Here is a 23,723-nt window from a genome sequence, read left to right as displayed (position 1 = left end):
CCAATAAACAAGTCATGTTTATTGGGAGGAAGCCAGAGTACCCAGAGAGAACCCACGCATGCACAAGGAGTACATGCAAACTCCATGCAGAAAGACCCCGGGCCGGGAATCGAACCCAGGACCTTCTTGCTGCAAGGCAACAGCTTTACCAACAGCACCACTGTGCAGGCCCCGTGGAGTCACATCATTCAGTAATATGCTCAAGAGTGTTCTTGTCAGTGATTTTTTTTCTTACAGCATGCACAGTGCATTCAACAGTCAGAAAAAAGTTTGTATTTTTGAGTTTCTGACCTGCTGATCATCAGTCACAGCCAGTTGGGATGAAAATCAGCCAATTCTGATTTCTTATGTGAGACTTAGTAAATTTGTACTTTTTCTGCTATGTACATAAAACAGTGCTGAATAAATTATTTAAAAGTGGTGGGGCTTCCTCAGCGTTGTCAGCGAGTTTTGGTCATTATTAAAAAAAATTATTCAAAAGCAATTTTTCTCTATGAAAATACTGAGGAAAAATTGGTGCATCTTAACGAGACTAATAGAAACGCACCTTTTTATGTTATAAAGAATACATTTCAAACTTCCCTAATCTTAAAATTCCTTAATCTACAAATATTGATTTAGTTTATACTTGACCCATCTCAGTGCTAACTTAAGCACTATCAGCAGCAAATGGCTAGCTGCTAACATTAGCTGCTAATATTGCTGAGGTTAGCACCTAATGGTTAGCTATTTACTATATTATCAGCCCACAAAATTTTTTATTCTGTTCTGCCACTATTTCTTCATTCTTCAAAAATGCTAAATAAGTTCACCAAGTTCAAAGTGTTGAAGGTTTCGTCAATGTTTTTGAACATAGTGCTATCAGCTGGTCAAGGCTACCTCATCAACGTAACAGGACAACAGCATCCAACATTACCGTCAACAACCATCTCTGCTTTTCTTTGTATCCAGTAGAAAAGGCTTCATAATCAGAAATTTTGCTATAAAGAACATCAGTTCAACCTATGTTTATCAATGTCAGTTTTGTATGCATGTGAAATAGCAAATACCAACCTTAGCTTTGTTAGTGGCTAACAAGTAGCTGTCACAATATTTTCAAGGTTCTTACTAGTAACTTATCTTGTCTGTCACCATTTGTGGTTGTAACAAAATACCCAAAATGTTAGCAAATAATACATTTGAAAGTGGTGGAGTCCACATCAATGTTTTTGTAGCTGTGTGCTATTAGCCAGTGGACAGGAAATAATTAGCTGTCAACATGACAAAACAAAACACAAACTACTTCCTTTCCCAAGTGAAAATAAGAATCTCAAACAAAGATACAGTATGTCTTTTGCTCAGTTTTATATCTGAGACTAACATTATTATAGACTTGCTTCACATGGTGATAGCAACTGGATATATTTTGTCCAAACATCATTAAGATGAAAAATATTATAGCACATCTCAGGTTTTTGTTTGCTTAGCCGTCGTATACTTGCATCAGATTTTTTATTTTTTTTGCAATTGAAAGGTCATGAAGGAATGTGTGTACTTCTCCTCAATTAAATCCATTTGAGCTGCAAAAAAAAGAAGAAGAAGAAGAAGAAGAAACATGCTTTGCGCTGAGCCGGTGCTCGAGCGGTGAGGGCATGGCACTTACGTTCAAGGCATTCTTAGCAGCCTCTGCCTCTGATCGGCTGTCAAAGCTGACAAACCCCACTGGCTGGGGAGAGAAAGAAGACAGAACAAAAAGAAAGAAACATTGTTTAGGGCAGAAATCTGAGTCTGCATTTCTGTCTGAATGACAAAAACATGTTCTTTTTTTATACACTGTGTACATTTTTTCATTTCTTATCAGAGTCAACTCCTTCCTTCTCCGACTCTTTCTCTCTTGCCCTGTTTATGAAACTGTGGCGGCATGAGGAGAGATAGAGAAGAAGGGGGAGGAAAAAAAAATGCGGTTTAGTTTGCACAAAGAGAGAGTTCAACGTTCGGGCTCTCCTTTGCCCAAATACGGGCAATGTGAGGCGCGAGAAAGTGCATGTAAGAGTTGCTGTACAAGACCCTGAGAAGGGAGGGAGAAAAAGCTAAAAAGGGATAGAAATGAGGGGAAAAAAACAAAGACAAATAAGAACAGAGTTTAGAGGTGAGAGGTGAAAATAGAAGAAAGTGAGGCCAAAGCTTTTAAAAGTTCCTGTCCTCAAGCAGGCCTGCTTCGTGACATTTGCTTTGTGTGTTAACCTCGGAGACCTGTCGCAATGATGGGAGGGGCACGAAGGAAAAAAAGCAAAAGGAGAGCAAGACTATGCAGGTGTGAATCCCAAAAAAAGGTTTGTTGTTCCATGTTTGTGTGGATAGAGAGCCTCCGAACACATTGCTCCCTTGGGTTCACACCGCCGTCTGTGATCTGGAAAAGCCGTGGAGGGTTATGGGAATTTGGAATAAGTGGAGCGAGAAGCAGGAGGAAGAGGAGGGGGAGAAGTGGAGAAAAAGACGAAACACGCACATAAAAGAAAGGACTTAGTAAAGACGTCAGGAGGAGGAAGCGTAGCAGGAATATAAATAGAAAGGGTCTGAGGTCTGGCTGCTGTTGCTATATATGGAGATGGCTGCGAGTCCTCCGGCTGGTGGAGCGAGAGGGCCGATCGATTGATTTATGTCGCCATCGTCATTGCCATTAGCGAGGAGAAGCAAAACAAAGCAGGGGCACTCCTGGACAGTACTTTGTGACTCCTGACTGAACGTGCGCATTAGCTGACATTTGTCTTGTTGAGGATGGCATTTATGGAGGGAGGGAGAAGGTAAGCGATGCCCCTTTTCAGTCAGTTCAAGGGCTAGTTTGGAGACAAGCACTTCAGCAAAGGTCCTTTTTTTTGTATCACCACCCCCCAAAAAAGAGCTTTCAACTCACAGTTAAAATTTTAAAGTCACAGACATTTTCTTTAAAACATCTGTCAAGTGTAAATATAGTAAAATGGGAATTCATGCAGGCTTTTTACTGTTAGCTGACTCTTTGCAATGCAGGCGCAGCCATAACATCCGTAAGCGGTGGTGAGTGGAGATGTTTAAGACTTTTAAAAGCACTTGTATAAGTGCAGTTGCAAGGGCCATTTAGGAACTGTTATTTGCACCATGTTTTTACATGATGGCTGGTTTATAAAGGAAACCACAAGGCAAACAGGGTTTTGTTTAGTCCAGCACTATGATCTTAAATTTCAGGGTTACCGTAAAGGAAAGCAGCAAACACATTTATTTGGAAAAAGTGTTCAAATATCTTGCAGCCTGACTCTCTTCTTATATTTTGCTTCTCAGAAGGCCTGATTTTATTGTAATATTTGTAATTGTTCTTTCAAAATATTTATTTGGAACTTGATTCATATCTGAATACTGTTAGGATTTGTTGTTAAGACACTTAAAGACAAATTTGGCCTTGTGAACAACATCTCACAACAAAAAAATATTAGTTTAAGGTCCTCCATATCTCTGTAGGACTGGTCAACAAGAACCACTGGTGGTGGTACTTAATACCACTTGGTACTGGTACGTATTGGTACCAGTTTGGTGTTAGTCTGTGTTTATTGGGGTAAACACAAGGTTAATTAGCAGCCAAAAGAAGGAGCTTTTCAAGCCTATTTGTCTTTGCTTCAGGCAGAAACTACTTCAAAGAGAAGACCAATGGAGGATACTTAAAAGTATAAACCTCAGCCGACATCGGTGAACCATTATCTACCCATAATGTGTGGAACAAGGACCTTAGAATGAAATCAAACCCAAATTAACCATGTTCCAGACAGTTGGGAGTCAGAAAATCAGTGGAATATGCTAAGTGCTGTGATAAGTGTGAAGCTAATTACTGGGTACTGACAGTGTTTTGTAGTATTTTATGTATAAATCATTAAAGAAACAAGCTCATGAGCAGATTATGGAGTACTGCACTTGTAAAAGATTTTCCTAAGTACAAATAAACTGTGTAGTAGTGCAACTGTGACTATAAACCAATTTAGAAGCATCCGAAAATATCTGTATAATTCTCAGGAAAATAGTATTTTATTGTCTTTTTCAGATCTTCTGGTCTGTCACAAACAGCCTGTCACAAAAATGTTCCAGTTTCTTTAGTTGAGTCTTCAAAGGAAAAAAAATCCCAAACATGACAGATTGACCATCGACATGGTGATTGTCAGAAAACTAGCAGCAAAACACTTGACTGAATGAAGAATGGTGCCTCTCCTGTGTCATGACTCCTGATTTTTGATTCTATTTCCAAACTTTGTCTCCTCTTTTCATTCACTTTTCTTTTATGTACTTTCAGGACCCACTACACAACTCAATATACAAATGAGCGAGAAAGTAATGTCTAAACATAAATTTGGAAAGCATGAAACCGTTAAAGGCCACTTTATAACATTACAAGAACATCAGGCTGCTTGAAAGCAAAATATAAAGGGAATAATGCTGGCTTAAAACCTTTGCATAGTTGAGCTAATGCAAACAGTAAACAATTATTACATTTGTGCAGTTTGTAAAGAGTACATGACTATTTGCTATGGACAAAAGAATAAAGCAAAAACATATGGAAGCCTGCTGTGCAAAAGTTCAAGATGAAACAGCTTTGAAAAAAAATTATATATATGGGGTTTTTTTTAGTTTGTTGTGAAAACAGACTGAAGATCTTGTGTGAAAGGACTAATAAACTATGTCCTGTACTCCACTACTGCTGAATCTTGTGAATGTTTTTCACATCCTGAAACTACTAGCAAAAATAAGAAATGTGTTATTACAGTGTACGTTCCCCAATAAGCCCAGAACATGTGCAGAACATGTCTTAGCAGGAGACAGTGTGATGTGAAAATATAAGTTGCTTGACTCTGCCTATGGACACCTGCCAGACTAGCTAATTTTCAGTCCTGTACCTCTGGAGAAAAAACTCTGACCTTGTGTCAAAATGCTCTTTTTTACACCCTCCACCCCAACGAGCAGTATCAGACTGGCAAAGGCAACTGGGTGAAACGTGTTTCCCCCTCCCAACAGGAAACCTCTCTTACACATTAAAGAGGTACTTCCCGACAAAACAGAGGGGTTATCCTTTCCTGTCAGCAAGCCAATCCCACCAAGATGGAAAAAAGGAGATGCAGTGAATTGCAAGCTTCTGACAGATGGGATGTTTTGTTAAGCAGCGGCAAGAATTCATGCAGTGGATTCTTTGGATGAGAAGACATTAAACATACCTGCTTAGAAGTGAGCTTTATCAAGGATCCTTCGTAACCCTGAGGGAAAAAACAAAACAGAAATATGACGTAAGTGGGAGTGCCTTACAGTATACCCTTACGTAAATGTACCTTTAATGTATTTTATTCTTATTTTATGTAATAAATCAAAACAAAAGTCTGTTAAAGGGTAAAAAAAATGTTTTCAAAAATCTGAAAAGTGTGCATTTGTATTTAGAACTTTTAACTCAAGAGTCCCCTAAATACAAATATATGACTTTACAGGCTGCCTACTTAGTAAATAGAGTCCATCTTTGTGGAAATTGATCTCAAAATAATGTCAGCTGGTCTCAGATGTTTTAGAGAATATTAGTGAAAGCAGAGTAAAAATATATCAGGGTCAGGTTATTTCCCAAGCCTGCTTACTGGCAATGGCTGCCCAACTAAACTGACAGGCCAGGCAAGGAGAGCATCAATGAGATAAGGAGATGTTAAAGGGAACTCTGGAGGAGCTGCAGAGCTCCATAATTCAGCTCTAAATCATAAACACTTATGTGGGCTTAACAGAAAAGTGCCAAGAAGATGGGAGGGAAAAATCCATATGAAGTTCCAATAAAGTTTGTCAAAAACCATAAAGGGAAAAGCAACATCTGGTCAAATAAGACCAGGGTTTAAGCTTTTGGCCAACAGGCAAAGGAAGCCGGTCAGAGTTGATGCAAATATCGATTTTAGATACAGAAGAAACTAAGATTGAGTTGGAGGTTTCCCCTTGAAGCACATGACAACCACAAACCAGGCCCAGATCAAAATCCAACTGAGAAACTTGAAAACTGCTCTTCACAGATAGCCTCAGTCCAATCTAACTGAGCTGAAAATATCTGGCAAAGAAAAACATCCGTCTCTAGATGTGAAAGTAGAGGAGCATCCCAAAAGACTTGCACTTGTTATTATAACCAAAGATCTTTCTATATATACATATATATGTCACAAAAAAGAATGTTGACGATTGTGCTTACAACATAACAAAATACTGAACATTTTTAGCAATGTGATTACCTCTGAGAGGCACAGGTATTTTATACCATTTGCTTTACATGGTAAGGTTCCTTTCTGGAGCTCTTACAAAACGACCATATGGATTGGATTGTTGTGTCTTATCTAATTATTCCAAGGCTTCCAGCTCTTAACACTCATGCTGTAAACCTTTTTACTCAGGGTACATACCAAAAGCATTGTCTAGTAGAGGGATTACATGGATTGCAATTACTCAATCACTTGAACAGCACTGCTCTTGAACCATTAAGGTGCATTATTCTCGGGCGACGGGCCAAAAAGCCAGCAACATCCGAGTTTGTTCAGCTGGATTAGAAATCCCTGCCAGTGCAAGAAAGCGAAGCTTCTGAGGCGAAGCAAACAGCTTTGTTTTTGGATTGCAGGCGTTGAGCCACTTTTTCCATGATGAACACGCGATCAAGATGTGATTGAAGCCTGGCGTTAGGAGCACAGACACTTGAACCTCGAGGGAGAGTTTCCATTGCTGTTTATTTCATCACCATTAATGGACGTCTCATTGACTGCTGGGAAAAAGGGAAGAAGCAAAGAATAGCTGCTGCAGCTCATCGGTTTAAAACATACAAACATACCTTAAATGGTCTGAAGAGGAGATAGAGCTCCCGTGGTTTGATATCCAGCGGTAGCCCACTGACGAATAGTGTTCGGACCTGAAGAGGACAAGAGAGAGGGATTATGTATTTTTCATTAACCTCTGTGGTTATAAATAGCCTCAATGGCTCTCTGACAGTGACATAGGAGATTATGAGGAACAGGACAATGAAGTTAAACAGTTACACTCAAAGATAGAGATATCTTACTGTTCTACAAACACACTCCTTTCTGCACCATTGAGCTCTCCTGTGTAATCTGAAAATGGCCAATCCCCCTCGGCAGTTTTATCCTCTGGTTTACATTTGAACTTTTCAACTTGCAGCATGGGTTGGCATTTCTTGAGAATTATAACGTACTGTATATGTTGAGTATATTGGGTGGGAGGAAAACCCAAACTGAGAGTGAGAGAAGGGGCATAAGTGCAGAGGACAAACTCATGATGACTTTTGATCAGGCATTTGGGCGCAGAAGATGTCGTGTTATGAAAACTGATGAGGAGAATATACACGAAGGCTTATTTAAACAATGTTAGGAAACACTTTACATAATGCTTTCAGGCTCTACTGCATCAAATACTATCTTCAGAGAAATAGTTCATAACCTCTGTGATGGAAAACTTCAAAGATGGAAAATTAAGCAGAAAAATTTTCTAATAAGTTGAACTCATCAGGTTTGAGAGAACTTGGGATCCTTGAAACAGACAAATGATATATATATTATGTATATATATATATATATATATATATATATATATATATATATATATATATATATATATATATATATATATATATATATATATATATATATATATATATATATATATATATATATATATATATATATATATATATATATATATATATATATATATTCTCTTTTTTTAATTGGTTGGAATCACAAAATTCCACCTTTACCAGCCATTTAAGGAGGATGCTTTAAAACACAAGGCACCGTGTTTGTTTAGACCACAAAGACGTGTCCAACACTCACATAAGGCTTATTCAATTCAGAACTGCAAAATTAAATGGAATATTTAAAAACAAATTAAATTTTTAAAATTTTTAGATATATGTTAACAGACAAAAGATTTATTAATACTTTCAAAAGCAAGAAAAAGTTCAAATGGACACTAATGAGGAATTTCTATGTTTGCTCTTTATTCTCTCATCAAAGTCAGTATGCGACTCTTTTATTTTTGCCAGCCTGGTCAATCGTGCAATGGAAAACCAGGCCTCCTTGTCTAAAAAAGGCTGGTGTGAACAACAGCAGCAGCAACAACTCTGTCCACACATTCAGACCCATTAGACCCGAGCTGCGGTTTGGTAAACACAGACATAGCAGCACTATGGAGCACAGGTGCCGAGGAGTTGTTTCATGCTGCTGAGAGCAGATCTGGTTACAGATTTGTAGGCAGCGTAACAGAAAATTCTTTATGCGTCTGTGAATCTGTCTGTGCTTAATAAAGGGTCAGCCCAGGACAGAGCTGTTAACACATATCCAAACATTGAATGTGCCATTCACTGGAGCAACAGCTTTAAATCCCGATCAAAAGATTCTCCAGTTGTATTTTGCATATGTAATACATACAAATCTTTTTTTTTTTAAATAGCTAAATATGCAATTTAGCTATAGTTTAACTAAAATGCTCCACCTTAATATCAATAAGGCTTTCAGAAAATTATAGTTTTGTACACAAAGAACATTCAAAGCTCCCAGATTCATTAAATTTAAAACTCAGGGGACAAAAGGAGCTGCTGAACTAACACCTCACCTCATTCCCAAATGCAACCTGATCCACATCCCCAAAGCTAGAGGCTGATCAACACATAAACAAACGCAGCTTAGCAACTGGGGGAGCAAAAGCATGGTCAGCGTCACCAAGCTCATTCAAACATGAAGTAGAAAAAAAAAAACGCTCCCCTGTGGTAACTCTCTCATCACAGTGGTGAGCTGAAACCTGTATTGTCCTCACTTCACCTCGTCTCAGGCAGATATGTTCAAATCAACTCTAAGGATGCTCTCCTTGCTTTAAAAAGTCAGCAGAATAAAATCAATCAGGCTCAATGCAAATACAAAGACAAGTGCAAAAACTACACCTTTAAAATGTTGTTGTAGGCGACTTTTCCATCCATCCATTTACTGTTCTTCTCATGTGAGATCAGGTCAGTGGTGTAACAGATCAGGTTAGGGCAACACAATATTTAAAAAAACATGCAACAATATTGGTGGATGTTGCGATAAAAGTGACTCGCAACATTTCTTTGCTGAAAAAGTTGCTTCTTATGGCACCAGCTGTTTTGGCCTTGAGGCAACTTGTAGTTCCTTAATGACTTGAACACCTTACCACCTCTTAAAACCTTTCAGTCCTGCATCAAATAACTGGTGTCAGCAAATACACAGGAACAGAAAACTTGAATGCTCAATACTTTAGAAGTCTTTACAGAATAACAAGGGTATAACAAGTTGATATGAGCGAGTTAATTAGTCGAGCATCTGCGTAGTTTACTGGTCGACGAGGGTTCTTTGAGCTAGCTGAGCAGCAGTGCATAGCAACAAGTGGAGGAGGAGCAGCGTTTAGATACTTTCTGCTCCACGTAGCAAGAGAAAACTCCAGTAACTTTCTGTATCTTTTTGATGAAAACAGGTTACAGTGGAGGAACAGCGTGATTGTTCTTGAAATACCTTGATACCAGTAACCAGCGCATTGTTATTGGAAACTTACAAGAATAAAAATAAAGCTACATAGATTTGTGTCATTGCCAAATTTTAGCAACAATTATTCTTGTTGAAGGAAAAAAAAGACCCATAAATAGATAGAAAACTCATCACACAGTTTTAATAAACTGTGTGATCAACTTAAGTGTAGTTATCTTAAAGACAAAGATAATAATTGTCACGTTAGCAGGAAGTTGGCATATAGCATAATAAAACCTTATCTATCTAGTGATCTATCTTGTCAAATATCATCTCTAATTGAACTTCTTATCTTTAGCCAGAGACATTTGAAAACTAGACAAGTTAAGACACACAACAAGGAGTATTCCACCGTCTTGGAACAATGGGACATTCTTGGCTGCTTCGGACCTCATTCCTGAGACTTCCTGACGTCAGCTATTGTGATATATGATCCTTTCTTTCCATGCGTGTCCGGTGTGGAGCTGACTGCACACGTTGGTGATAGAATGGGGCAACAGCTCTTCACAGCGTATATCTGCTGTTGATTACCGCTACAGTGTATTATGCTGCTAACAGAGTTGTAAAGGGGACTGCCATCATTGTGAAATTTCATAATCCATTAAACCAAAGTGAAGGTCAGACCAGAGGCCAAGCAGTTATAAAAAAAACACCCCACAAAGTCAAACCTTCTGCTACTGTTTTACTGGATTTGTTTTACTGGTTTCCTCGTGAGTCACATAAGTACATTACGATAGTGCTGAGGAACCAGGTCCAAGCCTTTGAATTGTTGACCATTTATGGCGTGTTCACACATCCACGGAGTAACGCGAGAGCAGGCTTCGATCAGAAACAGCAGCCTTTACCTTCAATAAGCCAGCTGAGTGCTTCGCAGCCGGCGTACTGGTGCAGTTCCTTGGCAACGCCTCAGCGGAGCAAGGCAGAGTGCGTAGCCCCGGGGCCAAAAACATCACATCCTATTAAGGCCACTTCTGCAGCAAGTCCTGGGGGGATCCATGCACCTCTAATCAGAGATCCCTGACTTCACAAGCACCAGATGAGGTCATCACCTTATTGGCTCTCCATCTATGCACCTTTCAGACTTTCTGGTGCCACCCTATTTGTTTAGGCCTAGAAAGGGTGCTGTTCAATCAACAACACACAAATGAAAGACAAGCAGGAGGGAAAAATCTAATTATCAAAACTTTACTAAAATTTGGATGTAGCAATTAGAATATTTTTCTCCATTTCCAAGTGTTTTCATTACAATCTCAAATGAAAGTTTTGTGCTAACAAATTAGCCAGTCACTTGGCAATCAAGATTATGGCATTAAGGCATCTAGAAGTGGCAAAGATGACTTGAAGACATTCAAACCAAGACTTGGGATGGTGAAAAAAATGGATTTTATGTGAATCTGAATGAAACAATTTGGATGTCAATGTTTCAGAAACTCCTGATCAACTGGGACAGACCATATTCCAAAACAGAAAAAATATGCAGGGAGCAGCAGTTGTGTGGATGAAACTGCTTTGCTAAAGTCACAGATCAGAGGAGAATAGGCTAATAGACTGGTCCAAGAAGATAGAAAGGCAACAGTAGCTCAAATAACTCCTGGTTGAAGCAAAGATATCATCAGTATGTCACCTCTGAACACGTTGAACCTTGAAGAAGGTGGGCTGCAGCCAGAGCAGACCACAATGAGGCCAACTACCATGAGCTAAAAACAGGAAACTGAGGCCGAAGTTCACACTAGAGGACCAAAACAGATTAAAAACTACATTGTCCAGCGTGCCTAAATTTCAGATGCAATATTCAGATGGTAGGATCAGAGTTCAGTGTATACGACATGAAAGCATGGATCCAGTAGTTGATCCAATAGTTTAGGCTGCAACCTTTAGTACCAATTAAGTTTTTTTAAATGCCACACCATAAAGCAATAAAAATCTAAACAGTTAAAGTCTCAAGAAGCCAAGAAAACCCTTCAAAACTTGTTTTCAGGTCAAGGTTTCTCAGCAGGGAAACTTCATTTGATCATTTGATTAGCCAACATGAGGAAGATTAATTTCAATAATCAAACAACAGAAGTTATTAATGTGTCATTTCTATTCAGCTTGCACTGTAGGTTTTGTTGAGTCTGCTACACCCTTTGTGTGAAAAGCCTCATTATAGTCTGCTGCACAGTGCAACTCCCTCGTATATTTGGTTTGACTGCGATGGATTGCTATTTTGACCGTTCCGTCTGCCTGTAATGAGTGACACGACCTTGTTGCAATGTGAGAAGATTGCAACACATTTCTGTCTCCGTCCTTGAATGAAGGTATCAGACAAACAAATTAATAAAACTGAAATTTCCTTCAAACTAAATGGCTTTGGACACATCTTTTACCCCTAAATATAGAAGCAATAACTTGACCATATTTTTTATAAGAAAAACATTTATTCTTTCTGAATTTATATATTTACATTTGAATGCTTATGTATTTTATAGCAGTTTCACAGAAGTAAAATAGCTTGTTTCCATTGCCAAACATGACCAATGAAGCTGATTAAGAGATAGTATGGGTAGGTTTCAGTTTTCAGTGTTATTATTTGTTTTATGCAGTTCCTGTGGTTTAGGCAAGTTTTCACAAGACCTTAGCGGTAGTTTTTTTATTCTTTGCTATGTGCTGTGCAGCTGTGTGAAATCAGAAGTTTGTGGCCAAATTCTTAATTACAATTTTGCTGAGATTTGCCAATATCAATTTTAGATTAATTTTTAATTTTTTAAGTTAACAAATACCATCAAGATCACTCAAAAGTGGTTAATAAGCCACAATTTATATTTGGACCAGAACAAAGGTCATATAAAGCAGGGTTTAACTAATATTTCAAAAGACGTCCAAAATGTGTTTACATTTTAGGCTGTCCTTAGCATAATATGTCCCCAAGAAACTTATTGTGAATTCTTACACAATATATCAGTAGGTTTTACCATGATGTTGATTAGATTTCAAAAAGGTCCACAACATTTGAACCAAGCTGTTAAACATTCAGCCCTTCTGATTCTGCGAGTCTCATCACTAAATATAGCTCATTTTAAGTGGTTCTTCTTTCAGTGACAACTTTCACACTGAAGAGAATTTTTGCCAGCACAATCATGCAGCATTTAGCAATGATGCATTCAATGACTTGAGAAATAGCTGATTTTTTTTTATTATTTTTAACCTGCAAGACAAGGGTCAAGGCTGAAAGACAGCTGATTGTAGTCACCAGTCAACTTGTAGGTTGTTTCCCCTGAACTATTTGCTTTGTTAAAGAAGTCTTCAACAAACTGACATCTCGCTCCTGTTACGATTTTCCGGTACAGCAATTTGCTGAAGTGTAGGACTAATGTTAGCATGTTCACAAGCTTTTAGGTCACAGCATATTTCAGTGCAGCTCCAGTTATTAGTGAGCAGTTTAATAAACCTACCGTAGTGCTTTGCTTTCTGAGTTGTTAAATTTAATGATCTAATCTGTGCAGAGCAAGCAAATAGACAGAGATACATAGACAGAAATTTGCAGCAGCTAATACACTCTGTTTCACTGTGAACATCATTACTCACTTTATGATAGAAAACCCTAAGTCATTAGATGAAGAAAATAAAGTCATGATTGCAAAAACAGGCTATAATACTCTCTGTATTAATGCCATGAATTAAGGTAATTAGCCAATATTTGTCACAGTTCTTTGCAATATCTATATTACACACAATAATATTGGCATGCCTATGAATTTAGATATAAGGTGAAGTTCTAATAGACAGCACTGATTTTAAAAAGACATCAACACCCTTACATGTGTATCTGGGCATCACCTTTCCAAATCTCACATTGACTTATGTTATAAATAATGAAATAGACAAAATCCATTAAACTTTCAGATATATTGCTATCAAAGACTTCCCAGCTGCATCATGCCACAGGCCTCCCTCTGCCGTTGACACGGCTCAGCGTTGGCATCACTCTTCATCATCCTCATAGCTGATGAAGCTTTGTCTCTTCATCTTCCACGTCAAAGGGCGTGAGGAGTGAGCGACTGCAGGCCTGAGAGGTGTCAAACAACCATAAATGGATGAGCCAGTCTGTCTGCTAATGATCAGGGTTCGTCGGGTCAAGTTTCCAATTCTGGGTCAGAGATCACAGGTTAGACTTGGGGTTGTTTTTGTAGGGCAAAAGGTTAACTGTGAGACTGAGTGCACTCCAGGCGTCATGCCTGAACTCAAGAGTGGAGAATGCCTTCTGTTATTTTCCGTCTTTCTCTAAGTCCTACAAGTGCTTTTGACGAACAATTACGACTCAGTGAGACTCTGTAAATCTTCCAACAGGTTGACCTTTAAAAGACATTTAAAACTAATGACCTAGTAGGTTTGCACTCTGCTCTTCTTTTGCTCTATTCTCTCTGCCTCCACAAGAATTTTTCTTGTTTATAATCTGACCTAGAAACAAAAAATATGTCCTCTGCATTTCACCAAAACAGTTTCTTGGTATCATGTGAAAGGGGAAACATATATATATATATATTTTTTTTTTTTTTCACAGATTGTCAGTCCCATATAGGTTTGACTCCTTGATTAAGAGCTCATCAAAATTACTCTGAAGCGACATGATCTCTTCTTCCTTTTTGACAACTAACGAGTCTCTTCGAATGGACTTAAAATTCCTAAGGGCTCATTAATTTGAACTAATCTCCGCTTCAGCGTTCGTCAGCCTCTTCCTTTTGTTGCTCGTCGACCAAGTGAACACCTAAAATCGCTTATTGCGTTGTGGATGGATGAGCTGAGGGTAAGCGAGAACAAAAAAACAGAAAACAAAAAACCCCCCACAAAAAACAAACACCAGATTCTGAGTCATCAAAGTGGCTGAAAACAAGTCACCATTTGTCGAATCTTTATCGTCATCCATCACAGTCTGTTAACCAGAGCTGTTAGTTTCTGACTTAGGCATGTTGCACTATCAGTACCAGAGGTCTGTTTGTGTTTTGATTTACATTTATTTGCAGAAATCGCAAGAGAGCCTTTAATTATAATTTATATATTAGTAATTTTTATCATTCACCATATGTCATAATACTGCTAAAATAAACATGGCTATCTATGGCCTAAAAATCGAGCCATTTAATAGAGAAGAAAGAAAAAATAGGGTTAGAGAACACAGCCAATATAAAAATATTCACAAATAGGCAGATATTCTGCAAATATGGAGTTACTTTCCACAGAAAACTCCACGAGTAGTGAACTGCGATTTGGAGGGGGTTCACTGTATATATTTGACTTTTCTGTAAGCAAAGAAAATCTGCACTATCCTTATTTAAGCCAGCTGGCCTACAGTGTGCACCAACAAAGTCAGTAGCTTCATCTTCCATTCCATTAAAATAACCTGAAACCACAGGAATAGTATGACGGAAAATGTTAATGTTTTTCTTTTTATTGGTCTATTTCAGACCAAGAAGAAAGAAGGTCATCATAAACTCAAATAGATCTGCTGACAGATCTATTTGAGCAGAAATTAATCTATAAGCATTTTTTTTCTTTCTGTCACACCCCCTGAAGAAATAAGACTTTGAGCTCTATAGCTTTAAATTGAAATGCAACTATTACATTCAGAATTGAATGTAATAACTGATCAATGTTGAGAAATGCTTGAATTACTACATACCAGTTCTAGAAATATAACATATAGCACCCATCTGTCTTTGATGCTCTTCAAAGTTGTAAAGGCAAGGAAACATGCAATACAAGTAAGTCAGATTCAAAGCCAAAAATGTTCACAAAAAAAAAATGCTTGCCTAACTCATCAAACTCTGCAATCCAAGTAATAACTATCATCTTCAAAACAGCAAGATGACGCAAACGCAATAAAAAGGCTCAAGCATTTTAAGGCTAACTACTAATATTTGCCAATAACTCTCTGAGGTGCTGGAACTAATGTAGGCTTTTGTTGGACTTCAAATTGAATATGCTGGCAAGATCCTGTGATCAGAAAAAGAGGAGGGAGAGTTGTCAGTCATCGGCACGCCGTTTCCTTCCGGTTGGAGTCCCTCCTCAACTTCCACAAGCCAAAACCAGCCCCTGATCTCAGACATCTTTCACCCTACAGCCCGATAAAGGATAAGGGGTACGTCCACCAGGACATAAATAGGGGCAAGCAGGATGGAAACGACGGGAGTAGATAGCTCGGCAAATTATAAACGGTGCCAGGGTGAAGTGAGGGAAAGTGGGAGGAAACAGCAAGAGAACAAGATAAAGGCAGAGAGAGGGCAGAAAAAGGGTGGGACAAAGGAAAGACGGGAGGGAAGGAAACAGAGGGCAAGGGAGATAAAAGCAGCAGCAGAGGATGGATGAATGGAGGGAAGAAATTACATGAAATAGCGAGTCTGAGAAAGAGTAATGAACATAAAAAGGATCTCAATAGCAGGTGTGAAGACTGAGAGCATACACTCCATGCTGTGAGGCGGATAATTATAGCTCGTGAGTGAGTAATATTTAGTAAAGCTGACAGTATGACAAAGGACGGTAAAATGTCTCACACATCTAGGGAAAAAGTTCGCACTTCCTCCATCACAGGGCAGTTTCATCATATCATTAACTACAAAACAAACTGAGATCTGACAGCCGAGGTCTTTTAGGGGAAGCAGCACCAAATATATTGGATATAGATACATATATATATATATATATATATATATATAAGAAAAAGTGGGAGACAAGTAACAGTACTATAAATATATATGTATGTTTTTTTTTATTCTCACATCTGTCCTGATGACTCTCTGCTTTCTTGTTGTCTTTTCAAATATCTCTTGTCGCACTGCTGACAAATGGCTAAGATAAGATGACAATTCCCCTCAGGGTTTTATAAATAAACTCCATCCTCTCAGACTGTCAGACAGAGCAAGGTTTTATGGTTTCTGTATGGCAGTAAAGGTGGCTTGTTCATGTCTATATTACCCTCACCTCAGTCAAGGTTTTATTCTACTTATTTATTTTTGTAATATTGTGCTTTTGTGTCCTCTTTGAATTGCCGCAGGCTCGATCTACTGTAGATCTTTTGTCTGGTCAAATCCTCCGTCCGTTCGCACCCCATCATGCCAACCCCTCCCTCAGGTAACGTTTCATGTCACAGAGAGTTAGCGTATCATCGTGCCCTTTTCATAGATACATGCACACGCACACGGATCACACGCATCCCCAACGCCACCGCGCTGCCCATGGAGCTTCTCCAGCAGCGAGACTCACCCCGCCCCACAACCTAAGAACAAAAAAAAAAAGGTCACGCTTGCTGCCCACATGACCTGCTATGTTGAAGAGGATACCTGAAGCAGGCCAAGCACAACTCAATTACACCCCGGGGGCAGATGCACCACGTTTGCTGAACTCGTACGTGCAGCATTCCCTGTAACTATGAGAACATTCAACAGGTATTAAGGGGGTTCAGGGACCTTATTTAGTAGGACTTTTACATCCGTGGTCTTTTCTGTCCAGAAACTGAAGCTTGGCACATCAACCCGGTAATCGGGTTTCATCTTAAGCAGACTTAAGACATAGAGAGGCGAACCGACAACAATCAGGCGAAAGGTCAAGCCGACAGTCGACTGGCAGAGATCAGATGCACTTCATATACTCCATTTGCCTTTTCCATCCTTCTCTGTTTCTCCACTGATTGTCAGAAGACAGCGAAAGAGGCCAAGAAGAAGCCATAATGTTCTTTCTGTTACAACACTCCATCCAGAATTTAAAGATGTTAAATGAAATCCGGTCAAACTCCTTAAATCAGCCAATAGGATACTGATTTCCAGGTATTCTTTTTAAGTTCATTCTTTTTGTTTTTTGTTAAATAGAAAGTTTTCATGCAAACCTTTTTGAAATATGTAAAGCCACCACTACCATGAAAAACATAAAGCAGGTTCTTTGATATCAGGAGTAGTTAGAAGTGAACCAAAGAAAATGAAGGAATTACAAGATTATCACCATTGATCTTTCATCAAAGCATATGAACCTAACTTTTATCTAATTTTTAATAAACTCAAAACAGAGCAGAGCTCGGCAAGCTGTTCACTGAAGTATTACTTGATGAAAAAAGCTTTTACTAACATAAGTTGTAAAAAATATGTATTTTTACCTGCTTATTTGGAAAAACAAAGGTCTTGTGTTACCTTAGCTAATTAGTAAGATATCAATTAAAGACAAAAACCCACAAAAATAATGTAAAAATTTGGTTACAATTTTTCTGGGTTATAAATTATAGTAAGATACAGAAAGCTGCTGTAAGTACTTTTACTTTGACAAAAGGATGTTTAGTAGTGATAGAGAAAACTGGTTGATTCCAATTTCTTGCCCATGGATTGGTGCATTATAACTAAAACTATAAGTAATATCACATTATTGAAGCTGAATTCAGTAGGTCAGTTTTCTGTAAATAAACAAAACGGTTTTCACAGTTGTTGGAAGTTTTTGCATTAACTGAAAACCAGGTATTTTACCATTAGAGTATCACACAGGCATTAGTCCCACCATTTAATATTGTTTATGAATAGGATTTTTGGCTGCCAAGTGAATGATGTCTCCACTTTATTTACTTCAATTTCTCTGCTTGCCCTTTGTCTTTAAATGTCACCTTTCTGTTAACATTAAAGTGTGTTGAAGTCTCAGTGTGCATAAATATTGGTCCGCATTAAAATAAACATACACGCATGCCATATCTTTCTATCAAACCCTTGTCATATCAGATTAATACAAGTCTCCTTTAGGGTCCAGCACAAATGTCTTGTCCAAAAAAGGTCTGGAAACCGGCCACGGTCGAAACATATCTCTGACAGTTACAAGCATGTCACCTCAACTTCATCAGCAGCCGAGTGCTGCTAAACGTGAAAGCATCCAGAACACCTGATAATCGCGCTTATCGCAGCAGCTTTCCAGATTAGATGCTGCAGGGACTGAAACCCTCCACCCCCCACCCCCACGCCTCCTCCTGCATACCTCCCCAGCAGCCAGACCATGTTTGGTGGGCGCCGGTGCACGCAAGATAAACGTTAAGCATCGTCAATGGCGTGTGAGGTTGAGCAACGGAGCCGAGCTCGCAGCAGTGCTTTGCTGGTGCGAATCAGTGATCCATTGAGGCGCAGGCTGTGCAAAAGCGGGGGAGGGAGGGCGTGATGTTGTTCAGCATGTGAGAGTCACACCAGCCAGCCTGTTGAACTTTGCCTCTCATAAGGTTACAGTTTATAGTTGGGCAGTTAGGATTCAAGGAAAGGGAAATTTAAGAAATGATGCAGAGAAAGCCCAACTCACACTACTCTTTGCCTTACTGTACAAACATCTACATCTGTCTGCACACTTTTGAACAAGTGGAAAAAAACAACGACTCAAACCTCTTTCCTCCCCCCGCAGCTCAAACAACACAAATTATTAGAGCAAAGACAAAGTGGGCCTGTCCAACCTCATGTTAATTCATCCAAGTGAATGTAAGTCTCGGCCAGTCTGGATGAGATCCAAACATTTCTACAACATTAGATTCCTCTGGCCATTACTCTCCCCGTCTCTGTGTCTGCCTTTCACACAGACAGTTCTCGTCTGGTGGTGCAGGCCGTCGACAGCACGGAATTTCAATTTCGAAAGAGTCCAGATATTTATCAAACAAACGGGGCGGAAAAAAACTAATATTTTCCTCAGAAATATTGGAATAATGACTCTGTTATTCAATCGGGAATATTTCATATTACATCAGAAAGCAAGTTATCACAGGTCAAGGTCTTAATATCTGATAGTATGCAGTCAAAATTTTAATTACAACTGCAAAAAGCAGCTAAATTTGAAAAAATGCAAATCATTACTAATGTCTCATAGCTCTAAGTCCAAGCTATGAGATGCTAAAATGAGTACAGAAAGAGCTAATGAGCAGGAATCAAATATAGGTCTTAAAGGTCATGCTTGGACGCAAAATGCTCAAAATTCAGATCTAATTTAGTTTTAAGAGCTTTTTATCACTCTTGCTTTAATTGCATTTTCTAGAATCAAAAAAACGTCATATTTTGTCCATTTAGTCTGTTAGAGCTGGAGATAGAACAATTGACTGGTTGACAAATTAATCTGGTCTATTTCTATTACACTGGATACTCCTGAGCCTCTGAGGCCTGAGAGTCGGAACTGGCCGATTTTTCTTGATCTGCTCTAATTGTCACTTTTTAAAATTTGTTTTACCTTATTCTTCAAATGCACTTAGACTACAACTCCCATCAATTTTGGTCAAAAAAAGTCCATCAACAAACAGCAAATACTTCAACACACTACTTCATGTCTACTACAAACCAAAATAAGTTTAATGTTATAGGCTTTGATGTACAAATGGGAAATTCTTGCTGCTCCTTCAATTTTTTAATTCAACTTTATGACCTATATCAAGTAAACTGCAGCATATTTTTATTGTTACACTGTTTTTATATGTTACAATTTAAAAAAAATCCAGATTAGTCTAAATCTAAATTCAGTATTGGTCAGAAAAAGCCTGATTGCTGCATCTTTATACAAAACTGATAATAAGATAGACCTGACATATAAATTTCTTAATAATGATTGATTGATGAAGTTTTTTTCTACCACAGCAGTGGTGTTTTTTTTCCCAGTGCAAGAATAACACACACCCAAAAGAAATTTGAATGTTATGTCAAATTTAGACAAGAATATAACAAAACCTTTATTCTTGTCTATTACAACTACAAGTGTACCCTTTGTTAAAAAAAAAAGAAATAAAAAATAAGTACCCTCCCTCCCTCCAGTCACAGTGGCTACACATAGTACAATCTTTGGTGTGTGGTTTTCTATAGTTAAGATTCAAATACTTATAGGTCCTGAAACCAAATCATTTGTCCATCAGGCCACAAGCGCTGATTCCCATCTTTAAAAAAAAAAACAAAATATATTCCCAAACATTATATTATATAAGAGTTCAAACTGAAAGAGAAAACTAATAAAATAAATAAATAAATAGCAATTAGCATAAGAATTGGGATTGGTACAAGCAATTAAAAAATACCTAATTGGCAGATGTCCAATTAAATGAACAAACTGCCGATATTTTCAGGACCAAACTGCCACCGACTCAAGGCAATGAGCTGTTTGCTTAAATACACACAATTGTTTGGTATATTTGAATTTGACTGTATTCGGGAAAGAACTGAACTGACTATACCGTAATGGATTGTACTGGAAAGAATTGTGTTGGTTACAATTAAATTTGGACCAACTTGGATTGTAAACAACCAGCCTCGAATTGACCTGCTTGTCTTGTAAAGTGACATCAGTTGTAAACTGGTGCTATATAAATAAACTAAGCTGAATTGGGTATGTTGTGAATTAAAAAATGGCCGTGACTTCAACTGGCAGAGATAGAACTGCGTTCCAGAAGATGATCTGTCAAACAATCCAATTCATGAGGTCAGAAAGACTCAGACTGAACTTCTAAATTTATTATCCTTTACCTCATCCGAGAAGTGCTACATAAACTCCCTGCATCTATAGAAACCTTTCCGAGCTCGGGACCAAATATGGCATTACATCAGTCCAGGCATTCAGTTACAAAGTATCGAGTCTTAATCAGATTTACTCCAAGGGAACTATCTAACATAATCTGATACACCTTTCTTGCAAGCTTGAAAATAACAATCTATGTCCTTTGAACGGAGACACATCTGTGCCAAAGAAAAGACATATACAACAAACCCAATCAGAGATATTGTTGAACCAGACTGCGCAGCGTTTACAGAAACTGGACCATCATCTTATCTTTATTAGAAAAGATTATCTCACATTTTTTCCTAACAAACTGTTCTGTTGTGCTTAGATGGAGGAGGTAACTGTAATGCAACATAGAGTTATTGCCTGCATGTTGCAGCAGCCGTTGTTTGAACTTCAATGACTCCTCTGTGCTTCTCTGAACTCTGATTCACTTTGGCTCAGAATCTCTTTTATAGTTGTGTTTAGTGCTCCAAACTTCCTGTTTGGCTATTTATTTCCCCCCTTCTGTTATTGTTGTTATTACTATTGCAAAATGTTTACATAAACATTGTCTCAGTTATCTAAGGGTAAAAATCTGAGTAATTTGTTGAAAACAAATGCATATAAAAACATATGAAATAAACACAGCTCTAAAACGTTATTGAATTAAGCTAGTTTTTTTCATGTATAAAACATTAAAAACCTAAAACCATCAGCAACAAGAGGCTTAAAATTGCTCAGTTTTTTTACAGTTTGCAACCATACTAGGAGGCGCTGCTTCATATCTACACCTCAGAGGTGTTGTATTTATTCATTACAAAACAAATATAGATGAAGAAACACATCTAAAATAAATACACCTAAAGTTTTGATCATTTTGAACCAAAGTATTTTTTTAAGCATTTAATTTTCATCTCATTGTTAGCCTGATGTAAAAGCACTAATTGCCAAATTCAGAAAGCGAGGTTGCAAGATTATGTGTAAATAGTATAGGCAATTAGATATTCTCACTAGAAACTAAAAATAAGAATCTATGAAATTTGTTTTTATTTGTAAAATACTTAAAATACTGTTGCTTTCTTTAGAGTGCTCAAAAACGTTATTTTTTCCCCTTTTTTGCCGTCAATATAGAATAAAATAAACAAAATACCAGAGTTGAAAACTCATCATTACTATTTATGGACAATGACGTCATGAACTGAAGTAAAAACTTTGCGAGGACAGGTTGAGGTGTGGACAGAGCAGAATATGAAAAACTGCACCTTTCAGTTTTTCTCTGCTAGTCATTTCTTGAGTTCATCATTTTATTTGTGAAAATAAAGTCCAACCAAATAATCAGTTGTTTCTCTTTCTGTTTTCTGTAAAGAATAGAAGAATAACGAGGAAGACGGCTCGCATCAGGAGGTCTAGTGAAACTTTTACGAGGTATAGAAACTCCGCGTAAAGCATCTCAGGTTTTCGGACAATCAGGCTAAAAAGTGGAAATTCCCGGCGGAGCAGCTCGAACCTGATTATTAAGCCTTAAAAAGCAGCAGCTCCTGGGCTCCAGGTACGCTGGTATACATACCTCCTCTTCGTGGTTGGTGAATTCACTCTGCTCGTTTTCCTTCTCTATTTTGTTGTTATTCATCCTGAGTCGGACTCTTTGTTGTTTTGCCTCACTCGGAAGGTCGTCTTTTTTTCTTGTTTCGCTTTGCTCGTCTTCTTCCGCCACAAATTAAATTAAAAGGCACCCTCCGACTGGACCCGAGCCTTTAGTTCTTCCCTTTAGTTCGGAGACATTAATGATTTCTCTTGTTTTATATTTAATCAAAGGAGTCAATAAAGGGGGTCAGCTGTGAGCGGCGTGTGTGTCTCAGCTCTCGGATATTCCCTCAGCATTCCCTGGAAAGCTTCTCCGCGGGGCTCCTCTTGTTGCTGTTTCCCCCCAAAATGAAATACAGTTTAATGTTGAGCGAAGCGCGCCGCTGGCAAACTTCTCTCCCCATCCCACCGTCCGTCCCTCCGTGCGGAAGGAGGCGAGGGAGGACGGGAGGGAGGGGTTTCTGGGTGGGGTAGAGGGCTGGAGGATGCGCCGCAGCGGCGTTTATGGAGATTTATCCACCGCTGGAAGAGCTACAGCGGAAGGGGGAGAAACAAAATCTGCATCCATCACCTTTTGGACCAGCTGGATGTTATTTTAGTGACTGAAACATTCCTGAAATATTCTCCTAAGGCGCTGGCTTATGTGGCTATTTTGTTTTGTTTTTTGTTTTTTTTATCTGACTGCCTGTACAAGTTGTTGAGTCGAGGGGGGTGTGGACAAAAGGGGCAACAAATTCTTGCTTCTGTTGGCCCCCTGCGAATGTTGCGAACTTCTTTTGAACTTGAGTTTTTCCCTCATGTTACAGCCACAAACCAAACTTCAATGGATTTTACAGACCACCACTGCAATGGTTATAAAGTAGTGCAACACTGTGCACAACTCTGAAAGAGTTCAAATAACACCAATTAGGACCAAATAGAGTCGGCATAGTGTTGATTTAACTCTGCAGAATTCGCTGTGTGAATAGGAATAAAGTGGTAACTTGTTGTTAAAATATTTTGTACAAATAAAAATATTTCTAAAAGACCATCATAAATCAATACCTTATACAACTACCATTGTGCAGATTTGAGTCTTTGGTGATACATGCTTCATCCATA

The 23,723-nt window shown here is 38.4% G+C and overlaps 1 protein-coding gene across 4 annotated transcripts in view; it reads right to left on the bottom strand.

Annotated features, from left to right (window-relative positions):
• The window catches only part of LOC122820598 (RNA-binding protein with multiple splicing-like), a 44,784-nt gene extending 21,702 nt beyond the window's left edge, over positions 1-23,082 (bottom strand). Inside the window, exons 1-4 of one of the 4 annotated variants that reach the window (XR_006368835.1) lie at positions 22,606-23,082; positions 6,830-6,907; positions 5,208-5,246; positions 1,643-1,705 (exon numbers count right to left, since the gene is read on the bottom strand). Coding sequence is in view for 1 of the 4 variants with exons in the window: in XM_044098156.1 (XP_043954091.1) it covers positions 1,643-1,705; positions 5,208-5,246; positions 6,830-6,907; positions 22,606-22,668 (243 nt within the window). In the remaining 3 variants the exon portion in view is untranslated. The remainder of the gene's footprint in view (positions 1-1,642; positions 1,706-5,207; positions 5,247-6,829; positions 6,908-22,605) is intronic. The other 3 variants (XR_006368834.1, XR_006368833.1, XM_044098156.1) reach the window with 3 other exon arrangements.
• Between the last annotated feature and the right edge of the window lie 641 nt (positions 23,083-23,723).

The sequence above is a fragment of the Gambusia affinis genome, linkage group LG18 (genome assembly GCF_019740435.1).
Source record: "Gambusia affinis linkage group LG18, SWU_Gaff_1.0, whole genome shotgun sequence".
Lineage (NCBI taxonomy): Eukaryota > Metazoa > Chordata > Actinopteri > Cyprinodontiformes > Poeciliidae > Gambusia > Gambusia affinis.
Note: the sequence above shows the minus strand (reverse complement) of the source record. Positions and strands in the feature narration are given on the sequence as shown.